We start from the raw sequence: 20,938 nt of genomic DNA on the forward strand, positions 1-20,938 counted from the left end.
ACCAAGGATTATAAAAGAAATCAATAAGGTGAATTTTAATTTCATATGGAAAAATAAACATCACTATATCAGAAACAGGGACTTGATAAAAGACTATGAAGAGGGGGGCATAAAAGCAATTGATTTTGAAATAATGAATGGCATGTTAAAGATTAATTGGCTTCGTTCTTTCTTAAAAAATGATAATGAGATCTGGTTTCTGATACCATCTCTTATTTTCAACAAAGTTGGGGGGATCCAATTCCTATTAGTATGTGATTTTGAAATTTATAAATTGCCCATAAAACTCTCCAAATTTCATCAACAAGTTTTGCTAAATTGGAAATTAATGTTTAAACATAACTTTAGCCCCCATAACGTTCCATTGTGGAATAATAGGGTGATATTGAATCGGAGGAAATCTATGTTTATGGATGAATGGATGACAAAACAGATTTGGTCTCTCACACATATAATGGATGAAAATGGAGATATACTCGAATTAAACAGGTTTAATGAAAAATATGGCATGAGTTGCTCATTTGAGATCTTTAAAAGAGTTTCAAAGAATATCCCAATAGCTCTTATCAATGTGATAAAGAACAATATTTCAAATATACCAATTCCAAATTTACATAAAATTAAATTAGATGGTCTTGAACTTATTAATGAAAAGTGTAATAATCAATTTTTGAGGAAATATTTGATTAATACCTTATATCCAGGTAGGACAAAACACTCAATCATATTTAAAGATTATAACAAATCTGAGATCTCAGTAATTAGAACCAGATATTTAAAATTTCCAATCCCCCCCAAATTTAAAGACGTTCATTTTAAAACTACGAAAAATATTTACCCCTCTAATGAATTTATGAGAGAAAGATTTAAGTTTGTGGCAGACAACTGTTATATTTGTAAAACAACTTTGGAAACTACAGAGCACATGTTTTATGGGTGTGTTACTGTCCAAAATTTATGGAAATCTCTCCACGTCTTAATATCGTCCTGGTCTAGAAATATTGATTTTTGGTCTTTTCAGAATATTCAAATTGGTGTTATCCTTAAGGACAAAAATAGTGATTTTTTGGTAAACAATCTGATCATCATAACAAAATATTACATTCATAAATGCCGATATGCTAAATCCCCCCCTTCATGGCCTGCTCTTAAAAACGAGCTATCCCTGTTGTGTACACAGTTGGATAAATTGTAATAACTTTTTATTTTTTAAATCAATCAACATCAAACCAAATTCAATGAGTTCCTCTGCCCCTCCCTCATCTTTCACACCCTTTCAGGAAATTTTCACACCCATCTGTTTTCCAGAACACCAGCCCTATGTGTCCTAAAAACGTGTATCATTATTGCAGTTGGATAAATTGTAATAACTTTTGAATTCTTACACCAATCAACATCAAACCAAATTCAGTGTGTTCCTCTGGCCCTCCCTCATCTTTCACACCCTTTCAGGAAGTTTTCACACCCATCTGTTTTCCAGAACGCCAGCCCTATGTGTCCTATAGCCGTGTATCATTATTGCAGTTGGATAAATTGTAATAACTTTTTATTTTTTAAATCAATCAACATCAAACCAAGTTTAATGAGTTCCTCTGGCCCTCCCTCATCTTTCACACCCTTTCAGGAAATTTTCACACCCATCTGTTTTCCAGAACACCAGCCCTATGTGTCCTAAAAACGTGTATCATTATTGCAGTTGGATAAATTGTAATAACTTTATCATTTTTGAACCAATCAACATCAAACCAAATTCAGTGTGTTCCTCTGGCCCTCCCTCATCTTTCACACCCTTTCAGGAAGAAAAAAAATCAGCGGTCGAATGCTACCGTTGTTGCTTGCTCTACCCACTTTTTTCTTTCGACAAAGCTAAACACCCTGTCACTACCGAAAATGTTACACCTACCGAAAATGTAACTTCCGCTACTACGCATGCGCACATTCATCACGCATGCGTCCACGAAACCACATTTTCTGGCACTTCTTTATTACGCATGCGTAATGTACACTTCCACAGGCCCGATACTGCGCATGTATTCACATTTTGCGGCAGACCGTGATTGCGTGATTCAGGGCGTGGACATCGTGTATCATCATTCATTGGTCACGTATTGTGAGATGGGTCATTGATGTTTATATTTGTAGTTCAGCCGTCACTTTAGTGTGGTATTTAAACCATATTGCTTTGCCGATTGTAATATTTGCATCTGTGTGCGCGTTGTTTGTAGTGCCTGACAGTAATCTTACATAAGGTTTTTCCCAAGGGTATTGCTGAATAGATGCCTTTTCTTTAGAAAACGTAATAAAATTGGGGTGTACAGTATATCAATCTTGTGTACCCATATTGCTTATCAAGGGGCTGTGATATATGTACAGCATTTTGTAAAAAAAAAAAAAAATCACACCAAAATAATAGTTAAGAACTTTTATTTGCACAACATAAACAATGTTTATGTTGTGCGGTTTGGCCCAAGAAAAAACAATCGGTCGTCTGTCAGAAACAAATATAATTTGCTTTATTTAGCACCACAAGACACAGCTGCCATACGGTAACTGACACGAGTGTGTGGTAATTACACTGATACAATTAAGAAATGAAATGACTAAGGAGAAAAAAAGCAGGCTTAGTTTAAGTAACTTCACAGCACATCGAACTGGGAGTAGTACATAATGGTAACATTAAAGTAATGTCACCTTTGACTGTAAAATTGATGGCCATACCCTGGATTTTACGTTGCTCCTTCTGAAGCACATTGGGCATTAAAGGCCTATGCGGAATAAAATCTTTTAAAGTCGAAGGACTCCATCATTATCTGGTTAAATCTTGTCTTTCTTCTCGCTGTCGACATTCTTATAAAAAATCAACAGACGATGAAATGTGACGCGATGCCGTAAAAATAACACGCCTCCTTCCAGAAGTCGCAAGCGTGCGCATGCGTAGTAGCGGAAGTTACATTTTCTTTTTTTTTTTTTTTCTTTTTTTTTTTTTATTTGTACAAACCATTATAAACAACATTATACAACCAATTACATAACATATGCCAGAAAAATAATTTCTTCTTAATCAAAAAATTGTGAATTTCTGAAAAAGTCCATAGGTCTTTATTGCTTTCTTGTTGATAATGTTTTCCAAACTGGTGCAGTAGTCCTTAATTTCTTGAAGGAAGTGACTAAAGTTAGGCTTGGATCCTGACCATTTCTTCTTATGAATGTGAAATTTTCCCAGAATAATAAGGAGTTGTACAAGTAAAATGAAGTTATTATCATTAATTTCATTAGAATAATACATGCATATATCAAAATTATTTAACATGAAAATAATATTTGTTTTCCTTCTAATAAAATTTTCCATATCCACCCAGAAAATCCTCGTGAATGCACAATTACAGAACAGATGGATAATAGATTCTTTTTCCCCCGAACAAAAATCACAAGAGTAATCAATTTCCAAATTAAATCTCTCTAATACACTTTTAGCTGGATATATACCATGTAAAATTTTAAATGTAACCTCTTTTACTTTATTGTTTAGCCAGAACATATCACAGACACGCCAGGCTTTATTCCAATCTATCTCTCCAAAGACACTGGTCCACTTTACACACTTATGAGTAATTGTATCTCCTGCTATAATATTTCTTAGAAATTTATTCGTATAACTTTGTTTAAGAATATCTATGCCTCCTAAAAAAAAAACTTTCTTTAACATACATTACCTCAAAAGAATTACTTCCACAAGATCTTACAAACTGTATAACTGGGTGAGGTATGGCATCAAACACAATTGCATACTCTTTTGGAGTAACAGGAAAACCAAATTTTTCCAAAAATTCGTTATATGCTAATAAATTACCATTTGAATTCAAAAGTTGTTTAACAAACACAATATCATTTTCATACCAATTTTTATAGAAAAGAGATTCATTTTTATATTTAATACATCTATTATTCCAAATAATATATTTATTCGGGGAGAAATTGTGTTTATATACCAGCATCCAGGCCAATAAAGCCTGCTTGTGAAAGTTGGCTAACTTTACAGGTAGTTTATCAATTTTAAAATCACATCTCAATAATAGATCTATGCCACCCATCATGTCGAACACATGTTTTGGAAATGTATACCACATGCTATCCTTTTCTTTCATAAATTTAATTAACCAATTAACCTTGAATGTATTATTTAAAGTTTCAAATCTAAGCACAGATAATCCACCTTGGCTCTTTTGTTTACATATTATTTCTTTTCTCAAATAATGATGCTTATTCCTCCATAAAAAATTAAACAACAATTTGTCTAATTCTTTGTACACCTTAGATGGCATATCCAAAGCTAAAGACACATAGACAGATCTTGATATCCCTTCTGCTTTGGATAGTAAAACCCTCCCATTCAAAGATAAATCTCTTTGAAGCCAGATATTAAATCTTGTCTTAGTTTTGTTTATTATGGGCTGGAAATTGAGCCCACTGCGTTCATTTTCATCTTTATTTATGATAACACCCAAGTATGTAACTATTTGTTTAACAGGAATACTATGTAATTCTGTTAAACTACATGTTTTAATTGGAAACAGCACCGATTTGTTTACATTCATTTTAAGCCCTGACACTGAGGAAAATTCTGTGATACAATTAATTGCTTTTGATATTTCTAAATCATTTTTCAGAAAAATAGTAGTGTCATCAGCTAATTGGGATAATTTGAATATTCTTCCAAATATGTTTATACCTTCAAATTCAGCTTTTTTTATATGTAGGGCCATAATTTGTGTAACTAATAAAAACAAAAATGGAGACAAAGGGCTACCCTGCTGTATACCTCGATTGATCTCAAATCTACCACTAGTACCTACTGATAATTTGACTGAACTATTACATCCATTGTAAATAGTTCTAACAGCTTTCTGAAAATATTCCCCAAAACCAAAATATTTAACACATCTGAACATAAACTCATGACCAACAGTATCAAATGCTTTGTAAAAATCTATGAATAAGATATATGAATCAGTTGGTATATAACAATTGTAATCAATCATATCTAAAATTAACCTAATGTTATTGCTTATATGCCTCCCAGTCATAAGTTACATTTTCGGTAGGTGTAACATTTTCGGTAGTGACACACCCTCCCACTGACAAATCCAGGCTGTGCGTGGAGATCATGTGATATCTGGTACTGCCTCCATGGCGTAAGTTTGCATAACGTCATGTCCGGACTCACTTGCAGAGATCACGTGTTTACGTCCCTGTAGTGGAGATCCTCCTGGTGGAGTCTGCAGCCAGATTCTCTTGGCGTCTTTTGCGACACGGCTGTTTATAAACACGGAATCCGCTGTTTGTAAACGGTCCGCATTTTACCCTCACCCACATTGGATCATGTCTTTGAAATGCAGCAGAAAGTTTGAAGAAGAATACCTGCTTATACTCCTGATTATCCCAGGTAACATACATCCCGCATAAGAAAAGCTTGATCTGCGGCTGTTGTAAGATTATTATGGTCAAAACGACCGTATTTACAATGAAAGCGAAGGTGTAAACTCATCTTATGCACCTGTTACTTTAGTTTTAAAATTAGGTATGCGTTCAATGTTTGTTTTAAACTCTAGAAAAAAGTGTAAATAAATACGCGACAAAACTTATTAAACGCGACACGGCTTGATGACCCACTTTAACAGTACTGTAGTGCCGACGGGGGTCAGTACGAACAGGTGTTCTGACAAAACATCCTACCTGTCGAGACGTGCTATCGAGCCTTTCTGCGCATGTGCGCAGTTCCACCGTTTTGGGATTAGGGTTAGGTTTTAGGGGTTAGAGTTAGGGTTAGGGTTAAGGTAAGGGTTTTTGGGATGTTAGGGTTAGGGTAAGGGTAAGAGTTAGGGTTAGGGCTATCGATTAGCACTACGGTAGGATGTTTTGATAAAGTAGGACGTTTTTTCAGAACACCGGCTTGCTTGCGGGCAAAAATATAGGGGAGGCAAATCCGAATATCAAACGAATATAGAATATAAAACCAACTTTACCACGCTGCAAAAGTAGCCCTTGTTGTACTGTTGTTGTTAATGGTTGCATTTCCGCATTGTTGGATTTAGTCGCTAAATGACGCCATCGCCTAAATTGCATAATGTGCATGTAATTATAATGGACGCTGTAGGAGAGAGAAATAATGTCGTGGGAGAGACAAAAGGTGGTTAAAAAACACCCTAAATACGTTTAGAACTACAAATGAACTTTCTTCTGTCGGTTCTTGTTTTTTTTATATCATAATTCCAACCCTCTTCCTATATCCGGGCTTGGAACAGGTGTTGTGCCAAAAAGTGACTGTCTGCCAGAAACTGATTACGATCCGCGGGAGCGCGCACAGCCTGTTAAGGATGCATCGCAGTTTCTGTGCGACTAAGGCGGGTAATTTCGATATCAAATCGTCTTAAAATGCAAAAAATATACAGTACATGTATCCCCGAGATAACAGCGAAGGTATGTCTTTGTCAGATTTAAGGGTTTGGTGAATTTTTAAATAAATAATTGCAATAAGAGTCAAAGGAAGCCATTGTCATGTAAAACGCTTTAAACTAAAGCAGTCCTCGGTCGTAACTGCGTTGTAAAACTGTAACCTTACGTCATGAAACATTGGAAGTTCAAATGCGACACATTTAATGTAGATATATGTTTATAAATGTCCCTAAGTCTAAATGAGTTTCACTACACAACCGATGCGGATTACTTATTAGATAAAGACAATTCTTCATCTTGCAGTCATATTAAAGAGTCAGTGGATTTTTCCTGCTCTGTACTGCAGTTAGGGTTGCCACCCGTCCTTTAAAATACGGAATCGTCCCGTATTTGAGAATGAAATTGCGCGTCCCGTTTTGAATCAATACGGGACGGGTTTTGTCCCGTATTTTTTTATCATTTTTTTTTAAAGCAGCGTCTCATGCAAATCATCCCACACGCATTTTATGAAGATGCCTCCTTTCCTACTTTTGATTGGGTAATACTTGATGTCATCGTTAGTTTGATTGGTCTTTTTAACTGTCCAGTGAGGAGGGCGGGTCTTTTAAGTAGGGTCTGCAAAGTGTTGGCAGAGAGTAATATTGAAAAAATGGCAGATGCTTCTCCAGGTAACCCCCCGCGTCTTAAAGTTTCAGAGCTTAAACGCAAGCGGCTGCAAAAATACCGCAGAGAGTGGGAGGAAACAAATACTTGGCTGCAGAGTGTTAGCGGAAATTGTTATCAAGCCAACTGCACAATTTGTCGGAGAGCGTTCTCTGTGGCTCATGGTGGTCTGTCAGACGTGCAACAACATGCCTCCGGAGAGCAGCATTCCCGCAATGACAGAGCTCACAAAAATCAAAGCACAGTCAGACAGTTCTTCGTACCCCAAGTCTCTCCCGAAGCAGACATAGTAATGACAGTATAATTATTATCAACATAATTAATTAATTAATTAATTAATTGCTAAATAATGTTAAAAATGTGACCCAGTCTGTGTGAACCTAGCTGGAGTAATTTTTTTTTGTAATTTACTGTTTTCTACATGAAATAAAGAACGGTATGTGAAAATAATAAAAATATATGTATTTAATATTAACTGAGTAAAACCATGTCAACAACTGAAATCACAGTGAAATGAATGGCTAAAATCAAACTTTATCTCAGAATTAGATTTGGCCTGGTTTTCACACACTGGGTCACAAATTGTAATTCGTAAAAATTCTGTAAATACAATGTAAGTGGATCGCATTCCAATGTAATATTATGATTTGTTTGTTAAGGTTAAGTCAGACACATAAGCATTAATTTATTACATGAAACATTACATTTAATACATTAATAAACAACATAATGCCCATGTAAAGAAAATAGGGGATGTGGCCCCCCTGCAGTATGCGTTCCTTATTTTTTTGTATTAAAAGTGGTAACCCTAACTGCAGTATCAGTTATCCAGTCCTTTTTACCACTTCAAACACCTGTATAGGAGCAGTATAACCAGTACAATGTAGTTTACCCATTGCCAAAAAGTGATTAAAGTCAAAACCTTTTTACTGAATGGTTCTTTCTGCCTGACTTTAATTGTTTTACACTCTTCTGGGTTGTATGTACATGATTAGTAAACAATTAACCCATTTTTACCACTTTAAACATCTCAATATGACCAGTGTACAATGCAGTTCACCCATTGCCAAAAAGTGATTACACTCAATATCTCTTTACTGAATGGCTCTTTCTGCCTAATTTTAATTTCTTTACACTCTTCTGGGTTATATTTACAGGATTAGTAAACATCTAACCCATTTTTATGACTTAAAACACCTCTATAGGATCAGTATAATGTAGTTCACCCATTGCCAAAAAGTGATTACACTCAATATCTCTTTACTGAATGGCTCTTTCTGTCTGATTTAAAATTTTTTACACTCTTCTGGGTTGTATGTACATGATTAGTAAACATCTAACCCATTTTTATGACTTTAAACATCTCTATAGGACCAGTATAATGTAGTTCACCCATTGCCAAAAAGTGATTACACTCAATATCTCTTTACTGAATGGCTCTTTCTGTCTGATTTAAAAAATTTTACACACTTCTGAGTTGTATGTACATGATTAGTAAACATCTAACCCATTTTTATGACTTTAAACACCTCTATAGGACCCGTATAACCAGTACAACGCAGTTAACCCTAACCCTAACCCTAACCCTATTGCCAAAAAGTGATTACAGTCAAAATTGTTACAGTAATTGTCTTATTACTGAATGGCTCTTTCTCTTCTGGGTTATATTTACAGGATTAGATTTCTTAAGTTTAGGAGCGTTCTTATCTTCGATAAATGTGGTTGGACATAGGTTTTTCTTAATATTTCCCCAAAAAACATAGATGCAAAAAAATACAAATCAAAACAACTTTGTATTACTTTCAACGTGTTTATTTTTCAATACTTAGTGCTAAAATAAAAACAGATGCTTGTAAGACCAAAATATTAAAAACTATATACATGCAAAAAGAACTAATATACTGTATGTACAAGACACCAGGGTGAAGAATAGATTTTACTGGCAGGTAAAATTTTTGCCTTAGTTTCCCCTAATGGGTCTAACAAAAGGCTTCTCGTCTCTCCTGGTATAATCACCTACACATGTTAGAGTTGCAATTAATTACATCATTATGTAGGACCTGTTTGTGTGCCACATAAATGCATTAATACAATTTTTGACCAAAACTGTAAACCCTGGACTAAGAATGCCATTTCAAAATATCATATACCATAATTATGACATGTGAATGATTGTACATACAGTCTAATGTAGTGAAACTTTCCTTTTCAGATTAATTTGGACAGTCTGAAAAGCAACACTACTGTTTATATAAAATAAATAAATAAATAGAAAAAGTTAAATTGAATTAGATGTTTACTAATCCTGTAAATACAACCCAGAAGAGTGTAAAAACAATTAAAGTCAGACAGAAAGAGCCATTCAGTAAAGAGATATTGAGTGTAATCACTTTTTGGCAATGGGTGAACTACATTATACTGGTCCTATAGAGGTGTTTAAAGTCATAAAAATGGGTTAGATGTTTACTAATCCTGTAAATACAACCCAGAAGAGTGTAAAAACAATTAGTCAGACAGAAAGAGCCATTCAGTAAAGAGATATTGAGTGTAATCACTTTTTGGCAATGGGTGAACTACATTACACTGGTCCTATAGAGGTGTTTAAAGTCATAAAAATGGGTTAGTTGTTTACTAATCATGTAAATATATATAACAAGAGGCCTATAAAGTTAAACTGAAGCAGAAAATGTATGTCAGTAAAAAGGTATTGACTGTAATCACTTTTTGGCAATGGGTGAACTGCATTGTACTGGTCCTACAGTATAGAGATGTTTAAAGCCATAAAAATGGGTTAGATGTTTACTAATCATGTAAATACAACCCAGAAGAGTGTAAAACAATTAAAGTCAGGCAGAAATAGCCATTCAGTATAAAGGTTTTGATTTTATTCACTTTTTGGCAATGGGTGAACTGCATTGTACTGGTTATACTGGTCCTATAGAGGTGTTTAAAGTGGTAAAAAGGACTGGATAGTTGATACTGCAGCACAGAGTAGGAAAAATCCACTGACTCTTTAATATGACTGCAAGATGAAGAATTGTATTTATTTAATAAGTAATCCACATCGGTTGTGTAGTGAAACTCATTTAGACGTAGGAACATTTATAAACATATGTCTACATTAATGTGTCGCATTTGAACTTTCATGGCTTCATCACATAAGGTTACAGTTTTACAACGCAGTTACGACTGAGGACTGCTTTAAAGCGTTTTACATGACAATGGCTTCCTTTAACTCTTATTGCAATTATTTATTTAAAATTTCCCCAAACCCTTAAATCTGACAAAGACATACCTTCACTATTAGCTCGGGGATACATGTACTGTATACTTTTTGTACTTTAAGACGATTTGATATCGAAATTACCCGATTTAGTCGCACAGAAACTGCGATGCATCCTGAACAGGCTGTGCGCGCTCCCGCGGATCGTAATCAGTTTCTGGCAGACAGTCACTTTTTGGCACAACACCTGTTAAAGTGACCCGAAAGAGACACTCTGGCGGAATTACTTGTTCTTAAAAACTGTCATACTTCGCGGAGTTTTTGGCAATAAACCAGGGCAGGATCGGCCAGTGGTGGCTTCGCGCATGCGCAATTCGTTTGCAGTCTGGACGCGGAAAGGTGAACGTCTCCTGCAGCTGCTCTGACTGCAGCTGGGTGGGGCTGCTGCGTGAGGACTGTCCGCCTATGAATGCTGTGGGACGGGAGGGGAGCCCACGGTAGCACCCGCTGCTCGGTAAGGAGAGTAAGAACGATACGTGCTTCCACGTCAGAGTCTCCAAAAGTCTCCAATAACACTAGAAAAAGTCGCTAGATTTGTCGCTAGTCGCTTTTTTGAAAACGAGTCGCCCGAGAGGTCTAAAAACTCGCTAAATATAGCGACAAAGTCGCTAAGTTGGCAACACTGCCGGTGTTCTGTCGAAATATGCTGCCTTGTCGAAAAATGCTACCGTAGTGCTAATAGATAGCCCTAACCCTAACTCTTACCCTAACCCTAACCCTAGCCCCCCAAAACCCCTAAAACCCTTACCTTAACCCTAACCCCTAAAACCTAACCCTAATCCCAAAACGGTGGAACTGCACATGCGCAGAAAGGCTCGATAGCACGTCTCGATAGGTAGTAGTTTTCGACAGAACACCGGTGTTGTGTCTAAAAATACTACCTATCGAGACGTGCTATCGAGCCTTTCTGCGCATGTGCAGTTCCACTGTCTTGGGATTAGGGTTAAAGTAAGGGTTTTAGGGGGTTAGGGTTAGGGCTATCGATTAGCACTACGGTAGCATTTTTTGACAAAGCAGCATATATCGACAGAACACCGGCAGGGAAATCTGCTCGGCCTTCGCTGTTCTCGCGATCTGTCGGTTTGCCCGACGGTACCATGTATACTTTCGCAAACGATAAACACAATTCGTATCGTCTCGTCCTACCCGTTTTTTACACTTGATGCTTGTAGCTCGTCGTTAAGCCTCCCGTTTGTCCGGTCATCGTTAGTCTAGTAATTGAAATCAGATCTTCTTATTGTGTGTGCCCTCCCGTGTTCCAGTCTTCCTGTTTTGATTCTTCGCGATCCAGGTTATTCATAATGTCTGTTCTGATCTGTTCCTAGGGCTCTGGGGAATTTTGCAGGAAAATCAATTAGACATATTGTAGGCGGCCACTGAGGGCGCCATCTTCTGGGGGGGCGCCATATTAGCAAACAGCCCGTTTCACTTTGTGTTGGATGGGGAGCACCGGCTGTGAAACTTGCCCAGGGTGTCTTATGGGCTTAGAATAGTATAGCACTTAATGCATGGGACTGTTTCTGTAATTTTTAAAAAATACATTTATGTGACATCTGCGGGATTTGAAAAAATATACAGAGAAACCGGCTTCGTTAAATGTAGATATGGCGGTAACATTCTAAGAGTGTAACGTAGGCATGGCGCTGACATTATGAGTCTAACGTGTCACCTGTGTGATTTCAGGGCTGCTGGGTCAGGAAGGGAAGACAGTGACCATCACAGAGAGACTGGGGAACAGTGTTACTCTGCATACTGGTGTTACTGGCTCCTTTATAGCTACTGCTTCCATTATTGTGTGGACATGTAATACTTCCACAACAATAGCTAAATCAGTTAATGGGGAGATTGAAACCAACATCAGTGAGAGATTCAGAGAGCGGCTGCAGCTGGACCCACAGACTGGATCTCTCAGCATCACAAACATCAGCACCAGTGACGCTGGGATTTACCAGCTACAGATCATAAATGGACAAATACTGAACAGAGAATTTACTCTAGAAATATACTGTAAGTGTTACTAATTATCAGTTTAATACTTCATTACATTTTTATATGGCTTTCCCATTCCAGTCTTATAAAGGTTAAACTTCCTGTTCACTCCAGTATCTTTATTCCTTCCAGTCTCGTTCTGGTTCTGACCCATTCTTCTTATTGCCATAAGCCTGCTCTCTCAGCAGGTCTGTAGATAATCTGCTCTCCTGTTTACTCACAGATCCAGTGAACAGGCCACACATAACATCCTTACAAGGTGACCGTCTGTCTGATACTGATCTACACATGATCTGCTCTTCATGTCTGAGAGATCTGATCACATGATGGGGTCCTTTGAGGCGTCTCTGTGATTCACTTTCATATTTATTACATTTAGCATGACACTACCCATGTGACGCGTCTCTCTCTCCTCCTCACATCTCCAGCATCCAGTCGCTCATCAGTCCGACCTTCAGCCAGGGGGAGCTGCTGGGTTCTGTGCTCTGTAGAGAACGGGAGAGACGTCACCCTGTCCTCGTACAGAGGGAATGAGACACTGAACCAAATCAGCAGCCCTGACCTCAGCACCAGCCTGTCTCTCTCCCTGGAGGTCTGGGAGGACAGTCCTGCCTACAGCTGTGTGGCCACCAACCTAGTCAGCGAAGAGGCTGCAGAGGGGAACATCAAACAGCTGTGTGCTGAGCTGGGTAGGTCTCAGAGCAGAGGGTCCCTCATGGTCTGCTGCTGGACACTAACACAGCTTCTCCTCTCCAATAACTTACTGCAGATACATTGTGACAGATTGCAAACAATGAGACCAAAGTAACAATACAGTATTTAGCGTGTCTGTACCAACTTCTCCATTTATTTCAGCACTTAATCTTTCACTGCATTCATATTTATTTATTCAACTAGTAGCTCAAAAATGTACAGATGGTATCTTCTGTTTGCACCCATTTACTACATGGTCACAGTGACAAGCTCACAGACAGAGGGAGAGCAAGCAAACATGCAGAGTTTGGTGTAGATAAGGTGCAAACCACCAAGCCACTGCGCTACACTAAGTACATAAAACACAAAGGTAAATAAAGACAAGACAAAGAATAGGTGGTCTGTACCTGTCTGTCAGGTGCAGAGATTGATTGTACTGGATATAAATGACAAACGGTTACCTGTTACCTAATGCAGGTCCATTATGGAACCTCTTCTGATTTGCTGAAATTCTTACAAACTGAGTGAATCTCCTTGTTTGTTCAGGACCTTCACCGACACCAAGGATTTACGTTATACCTGCAGTGTTGATCCCTACAGTTGTGATCCTAACTGGATTCATTTATCTTATATATAAATCCAAAAAATCCAGGAAAATTGAAGGTAAGAATGTTCAGCTTTAACAATGAGTTCTGTCACCTACAGCAATAAGTGATATGCATTTATTTGTCATAGTGCTTTTATACTGTATTATTAATGTGCTTTTTTCTTCATATAATTACACATAGTCAAATGTCCTCACTTTGCATGTTAAGGAGTAACGTTTCTGCCCTTGCTCAGGTGACCTAGTAACAGGGGCATGGATACCCTGGCAGATTCAGGGGGCCCAACACTGTACAGAGGCCCTTCTATACCTAAGGGAGGTGGCCCAATGTGAGATTTTGTCAGGGGGCCTAGAATCTCTAGCTGTGCCGCTGCCTAGGAGTGAGTTCTGTGCATAGAAGAATAACTTTGCTTGATTCTGTCTGCAGAAAGTGAGAACTCCACAGATGCAGGCAGTGATCAGGTGACGTACGCAGACATTGACACTGGGAGGACAAACACGCAGCTTTTGGTAAGAGCTGCACGCAGAGTCACCCTGTCGTCTCTGTGTGTTATTTTTATGCACGTCTTTGAAATACAAACATGGCTGCTCTTCCCCAGCCCTCAAAGGCTCTCCATCTCTGTGCCTCTATACCATCTTTTGATGTGGTTGTTTGGTAAAGGGGGAGGTGCAGTAATTATAAACCTTTCAGAAGAGATTGAATTTCTGAGGCCCAGAGGCGGTGACAACTGAAAGCCATATTCAGCTTGCATTTCAAAACTCTGGCTGTGTTTGAATTCAGGGGCTTCATACTTCGAAGAACTCGCTCTGTATAGCCTTTTGAAGGTCCTCGGAATGCATCTTGTGTACACACTAGACCGCATCTGAAGGAGCCGCTGAAATGGAACGGCCTTGTCACACTGTTATCACGCATTAGCTCTTCGAATGCAGCCTTAGACAGATGCAGCCCCGGAATTCAGACACAGCCTCAGTCTCTTCTGATGTCAAACTTCAGGAATCTGAACCAGGATACCCTGAGGGGCGGCTCCCTCTTCCTGCCTGTCCTTACTGTGTGTTTCCTTCCTGCAGGGGGAGTCCAGCACAGAGGCAGAATACCGCACCGTGTACGCAGCTCTCAGATGACAGTGCATCTGCGTACCAGCATGGGGCAGCTGAACAGCACAACAAGATTCCTTAGAGCAGGGGTCGGCAACCCTAGGCACGCTGACGATGATCACAATAGAGACCTGCACTCCCGCGGGACCCAACACACCGAGTGCGGCGCGGGACAAGATTTGATGGGTGAATGCGGGTGCGGGCGGTAAGGTCCTCATGTATGTGCGGGTTGCGGGAGAATAGAATTATTCGCGGGACTCCCGCAAAATGGAATTATCATAAAATTAATTTATTAAAAACAAGTACTCTATTATTTATCTACTGCACAAAAGCAACAAGAACGACTAAATTAAAGGCTAACGCTCTGAAGCAGTATTAGGCCAAATGCTTTTCTGTTTGACCACTTGAGAAATCAACATTTATTATTATTTTGTTTCATTGCAATATTATTAGCCTATTTCTAACTGTTCTGAGTGTATTTCTATGTTCTGAAAAGCTCTTCGTTCATGTCCATGTTCATCATTCCATTTAATTAAACTCAAATAAAATGAAACATATTTGTTTATTTTCCGTTTCTTTTTTATATATACTCAAAAGGGAAGAAAGTGAAACAAATAACAGAGTAGCGGGAAGAAGTGGTAAAAATAAATCTACTTATATGTTTACCTGCGGGATTTTGCGGGTGGGAACCGGGACAAAACTTGAATACTGCGGGTGGGAGCGGGAGAAAATAATATATATTTTTTGCGGGAGCAGGACAGAATCTTGCGGGAGCGGGCAGGAGCGGGACTGAAAAATTCGTCCCGTGCAGGTCTCTAGATCACAACCCTAATTATTAAACACATTAAAATTTCTCACACGTCTTCTATGATGTTGAAATGTCATTGGCTGTTGCTTGGCGCACCTGCTGCTTTAGTTTGACTACTCGATGGTAGCCCCCCCCCTCTCCCCCCCAGTCGTTAACATGGCACGCAGACTAACAAGAAAATATATAATTGGCACTCCATGTCAAAAAGGTTGCCGACCCCTGCCTTAGAGCCTTTAAAGGCTGTTTGGTCCATCTGCTGATGATCTGGGGACATGTACCTGTAAACTGTAACTAGCTATTTGTATTTCAGCCAGGGTTATGAAATGTTGATTTTGTCCCTACAGACACAGATTCAGTCACTACACCAAGCCCCGATGGAGTGAGCAAACACATTCAGAAGAGCTTAATTAGGTCCCTCAGCTCGTTAACGCTAACGGGAATCCGTGTGACTGCAGGTGAATGAACACAGCAGGTGGACAACATGACGAGGTTCACTTACTGCTGGAATAAGCATGAGACGCCTGAGCTCAGCAACTTTGAATGTGGTGTTTGGTTAGTGCCTGATTTACTGCGTCCAGAATTTCACCTCCCAAGGATTTTCACACACTACAGTGTCTAGAGCTTACGGAGGGCAGTGAAGTGAAACGCATCCAGTCAGCAGCAGTTCTGTGGGTGAAATCAAAGGAGAATCGCCAGATTCTTTATAGCTGACAGGAAGGACACATGATCTCACACAGGTCTACTTTGCGTTCTCTTTTAGAGTATTTTACACAGTGAAAAATAAATTACCACTGAAGAACTGCAAGTTCAGTTACTGTCGTGTTAGATATTTATAGTCTGTTGTGTATACTGGTTTCCACCTGGTTACCATGACCACAGGCCGGGGGTTATTTACATTATCTAGCTTCCTTTGCAGAAGAAAAAGAAAATGAACTCTGAAAACAAAAACACTGACAAATTCTACACCTTACTCCCTATCCAAACAACAGCATACAACATAAGCTCGCAAAACAAAAATGGCAGTCACTCCTTATGCACCTGACACACACACAGATCAAAGTGTCCGAGGGCCGCGCAAAGACGTTAACCAAAAACCGGGCGAGAGTTCGAAACCAAATAAGCAAGTAAACCAAGGGCAAAGCTAAAATCAGAAATCCAATAAACCAAACAAGTCATACACAGTAATTATGGAATATTATTTAGCACTTAAGAACATAAGAAATTTACAAACGAGAGGAGGCCATTCAGCCCATCAAGCTCGTTTGGGGAGAACTTAACTAATAGCTCAGAGTTGTTAAAATCTTATCTAGCTCTGATTTAAAGGAACCCATGGTTTTAGCTTCCACTACACTAGCAGGAAGACTATTCCATACTCTAACTACACGCTGTGTAAAGAAGTGCTTCCTCAAATTTTTTAAAAATGTTCTTCCGCTAATTTCCACTTATGGCCACGAGTTCTAGTATTTCGACTAATATTGAAATAGTCATTTGGCTGAACAGCATCCAGACCCGTTAGAATCTTATAGACCAGAATCATATCCCCCCTTAGTCTCCTTTGCTCAAGGCTAAACAGATTCAGTTCCGCTAACCTCTCCTCATAACACATTCCTCTAAGACCAGGAATCATTCTCATAGCTCTTCGTTGCACCTTTTCTAAGGCAGCAATGTCCTTCTTGAGGTATGGTGACCAAACCTGCACACAGTATTCTAGGTGGGGTCTTACCAAGGAATTATATAAGTGTAACATCACCTCCCTTGACTTAAACTCCACACACCTAGAGATATAACCCAACATTCTGTTCGCCTTTTTTATTGCTTCCCCACACTGGCGAGAGTGGGACATGGAAGCATCAACATACATACCGAGATCTTTCTCGTAATCAGCTACCTTTATTTCAGTGGAACCCATAAAATATCTGTACTTTATATTTCTGCTCCCTGCATGGATTACCTTACATTTATCTGTGTTAAATTTCATCTGCCAAGTATCAGCCCATTTGCTAATTAAATCCAGATCCCGTTGAAGCCTCTCTGCTGCTAGATCAGTATCTGCTACACCGCCCACCTTGGTGTCGTCTGCAAATTTAACCAGTTTACTGTATGTATTTGTGTCAATATCATTAATGTAAATTAGGAACAATAGTGGTCCTAAAATTGAACCCTGCGGTACCCCACTATGAACGGAGGCCCACTGTGACATTGTACCTCTAATAACTACTCGCTGCTTCCTGTCAGTTAGCCAGTTTTTGATCCAAGCTGCCACAGTTCCTAAAATCCCTGCAGCTTTAAGCTTTAGTAAGAGCCGTTTATGGGGGACAACATCAAAGGCCTTCTGGAAATCTAAGTAAATCACATCATAGGCCTTTTTGTGATCAATTTCACTTGTAGCTTCCTCAAAGAACTCAAGTAGATTCGTTAAGTAGATTCGTTAAGCAGGATCTACCTCTCCTAAATCCATGTTGGCTATCCTTTATAATGTTATTTGCATCTAGGTAATCTACCATTTTCACTTGAATTATAGCTTCCATTATTTTTCCAGTAATGCTAGTTAAACTGATTGGCCTATAGTTTGCTGGATTACTTCTATCCCCTTTTTTGAATATGGATGTTATATTAGCATGCTTCCAATCTGATGGTACCACACCCGCACACATAGAGAATGTAATCATTAGGACTCTTAAGAAGCTGAAGTAAACCGTGTAGAGAGTGACCTTGTAATCTTTAGAGAATGCAGACCAATTACTGCTGTGCACAATGTGACGAAAAACAAGTATGAATTAGCTTAGCACCTTGTGTTGGCTTAGAAGTTTCTGTATCTGTTAGCTATTTTGTTAGCCTTTAATATATGAATATGAACTTTATTAGTGCTACAGCTAGCTTATCACATTGTTGAAGGACAAATTTATTATTAACACTCTAGCCAGACAATGTGCAACAAGCATAAGCTGCCAAGGTTTGCTACTGAAGGAAGAGATTCACCTGAGTTCACCAAAAGTTCACGGCTGGGTATTTAAAAAAACTGAGTAGAGATGGTCACGCCACCATTATGTTCAGCCCAGGCACCAAACAGTAAAAGAGATGATTGACAAACTTATCATATAGGGGTGTGGATCAAGGGAGAAAACGATGATGAATGGTTGAGGGAATGATGATGCTTATATGACGAGATATTGTTACACAGTAAGAAAATGTATAAAAATTTGTGTTAAACAGTATTGGACACACTCCTGCAGGGTGTCCAGCTTTGGTCGTAACCTCGCTGTTGCAATAAAGACTGAATCTGAAGATCTATACAAGTGGCTCCTGACTCCTGATTGGCGGGGAAGAAAAGAAAACAACATAATATCCATCAAAGAAAAGCAAACCAACAACAATAATCAATAAGTGAGCAGAGCTCCCGAGACGTCTTGTGGTCGGCTTTTCACTTCGGAAGACGAAAATGACGAATGCCGCATACAGAGAGTCGTGGGCGGAGTCAGCATATGGAGGCGGAGCGAACGTCGAATGGAGAGCGAGCTAGAGGACAAGGCTGTGGGCAGAGCTGAACTTACAGCGGCGCGTAAAACTGTGCAAAATCCATGGCTTCAAAAAGGAAGCTTGATATCATTACAGAGATACGAAAAGGAAAATCATACAGAGTTGTTGCAGACCATTTTGGAGTGGCTAAGTCTACGGTAGGCGATATTTGGAAGGGTAAAGAAAAAATCATCCAGCTCACTTGATGCTGTTTTAAAACTGGATGACCACTGCAAGAATAAAACAGGATGATTCACTAGCTCAGACTGAAATAACATCCTATTATAAGCCTTGCACCTCATAACTACCAGGTAGTTTGTATTTGTACACATGTACGTTGTACTGTACTGTTAATGTATTTCTAAGTTACGGGTATTTTTTACTTACGGGCACCCCTCGGTCCCACTCTGCCCGGATAAGGGAGGTTTGACTGTAACTTGATTTTCAGCGTCCACAATTATTAGGCAGCAGGAAAAAAATGGATTTTTCACTCTTCACTATCAACTGAAATAATAAAAAACAGTTTTAGTAGTTTAATGTCCAATATAGCCACCTTTCTTCTCATCGATCATCATAAGCCAAGTGTTTGACTTGATCATGTCCAATATTAGCTGTGACAGATAGGACCGCCTCCCAGACACTGCTCTGAGAAGTGTAATGCTTGCCACCGTGGTAAATCTCATACTTTAGTAAGGCCCAGTAGTTCTCAGTGGGGGTTAAATCAGGCGATGAAGGGAGCCAGGTCATAAATCAGTCACCTGTCACCTTTCTTGGCCAATCTATGGAATGCTTTGATGCACGGGAAGGGACATTGTCCTGCATGAACATCATAACCTTTTTGAAAGCTGCAGACTTTGTTTGTACCAGTGTTTGAAGAAGGTATCTTCCAGGAGTTGCCGTTAGATCTTGTAGGTAATCTTTACACCATCTGCAAGCCGTGAAGTTCTGACAAGTTCATCACTGATAACTGCAGCTTGCATCCTTACTTCTCCACCACCTTGATGGCGCTTGAAGAAGACGCCCATCCACTAACTCATCCATCTGCTCCATCAAGAGTCACTTGCATCTCATCTGATCACAAAACCCATGTAAAATCAGCCTTGAGATGTGTCCATGTTCCTTCTTGAGGTTTTAGCTTGTGTGCCTTATTGAGCTGAGGTTATGTTTCTGACCATAGCGATGTCACATAATACACTGCACCTAGTACTTCCAGAGATTCTGTTCAGAGTGCAGTTCTGAAAAATGGTGGCATTTGATTCTAAAGAGTCTGGAATCTCCCCTTTAATTTGCCACAGACCTTTGGCAGTTAATTTGTGTCTCCTCACTACATTTCTTCCATCTTCTTTTGCTGTTGGCCACGAAACACTCAATTGTATGTAGATCACATTTTAAAATTTTGGCAATGTAGATTTTTTGCATCCCTCTGAATTGCACTTTACTATTTTGTTACTTATTTATTTGTTTATTTCCCTGCTCTCTGCATGGTCCCTTTATGGCCTATTTTAATAGTGTTAATAATTTGCTTAATAATTCTGCACAGGGATGTACCTATCATTTCCTGTTAAATTCCAAACAGGAATTATTCAGCATATTTACTATTTTTAAAGTCCACTCTTAATTAGAGATTAATCTGGACTTAAACTATTAAGTTGTTAGGCAGATACAAGCAAAATACACATTTGCCTAATAATTATGCACACAGTGTTGAGGCAAAGAGGACCTTCCCTTTTGCAGCAAGAATTTCAGCTTTTCAGTAGCAAAAACACACAGCAAGATATGGCTGATGTTCGTTAGATGTGGAAAAGGCATTAATAGATATATGCTGTATGATGTC

At 38.9% G+C, this 20,938-nt stretch overlaps 1 protein-coding gene across 1 annotated transcript; it reads left to right on the top strand.

The window, feature by feature from the left end:
• Positions 1 to 5,225: 5,225 nt before the first annotated feature.
• On the top strand, positions 5,226 to 15,333 carry LOC140577603 (T-lymphocyte surface antigen Ly-9-like). Its single transcript, XM_072707188.1, has 7 exons — positions 5,226 to 5,443; positions 12,083 to 12,406; positions 12,612 to 12,647; positions 12,817 to 13,077; positions 13,628 to 13,744; positions 14,113 to 14,195; positions 14,754 to 15,333. Exons 1-7 carry the CDS (start codon positions 5,380 to 5,382, stop codon positions 14,805 to 14,807), a joined length of 939 nt encoding a protein of 312 aa, XP_072563289.1. The 5' UTR covers positions 5,226 to 5,379; the 3' UTR covers positions 14,808 to 15,333.
• The last annotated feature ends 5,605 nt before the right edge of the window (positions 15,334 to 20,938 follow it).

Source organism: Paramormyrops kingsleyae, chromosome 25, assembly GCF_048594095.1.
Source record: "Paramormyrops kingsleyae isolate MSU_618 chromosome 25, PKINGS_0.4, whole genome shotgun sequence".
Classification (NCBI taxonomy): domain Eukaryota; kingdom Metazoa; phylum Chordata; class Actinopteri; order Osteoglossiformes; family Mormyridae; genus Paramormyrops; species Paramormyrops kingsleyae.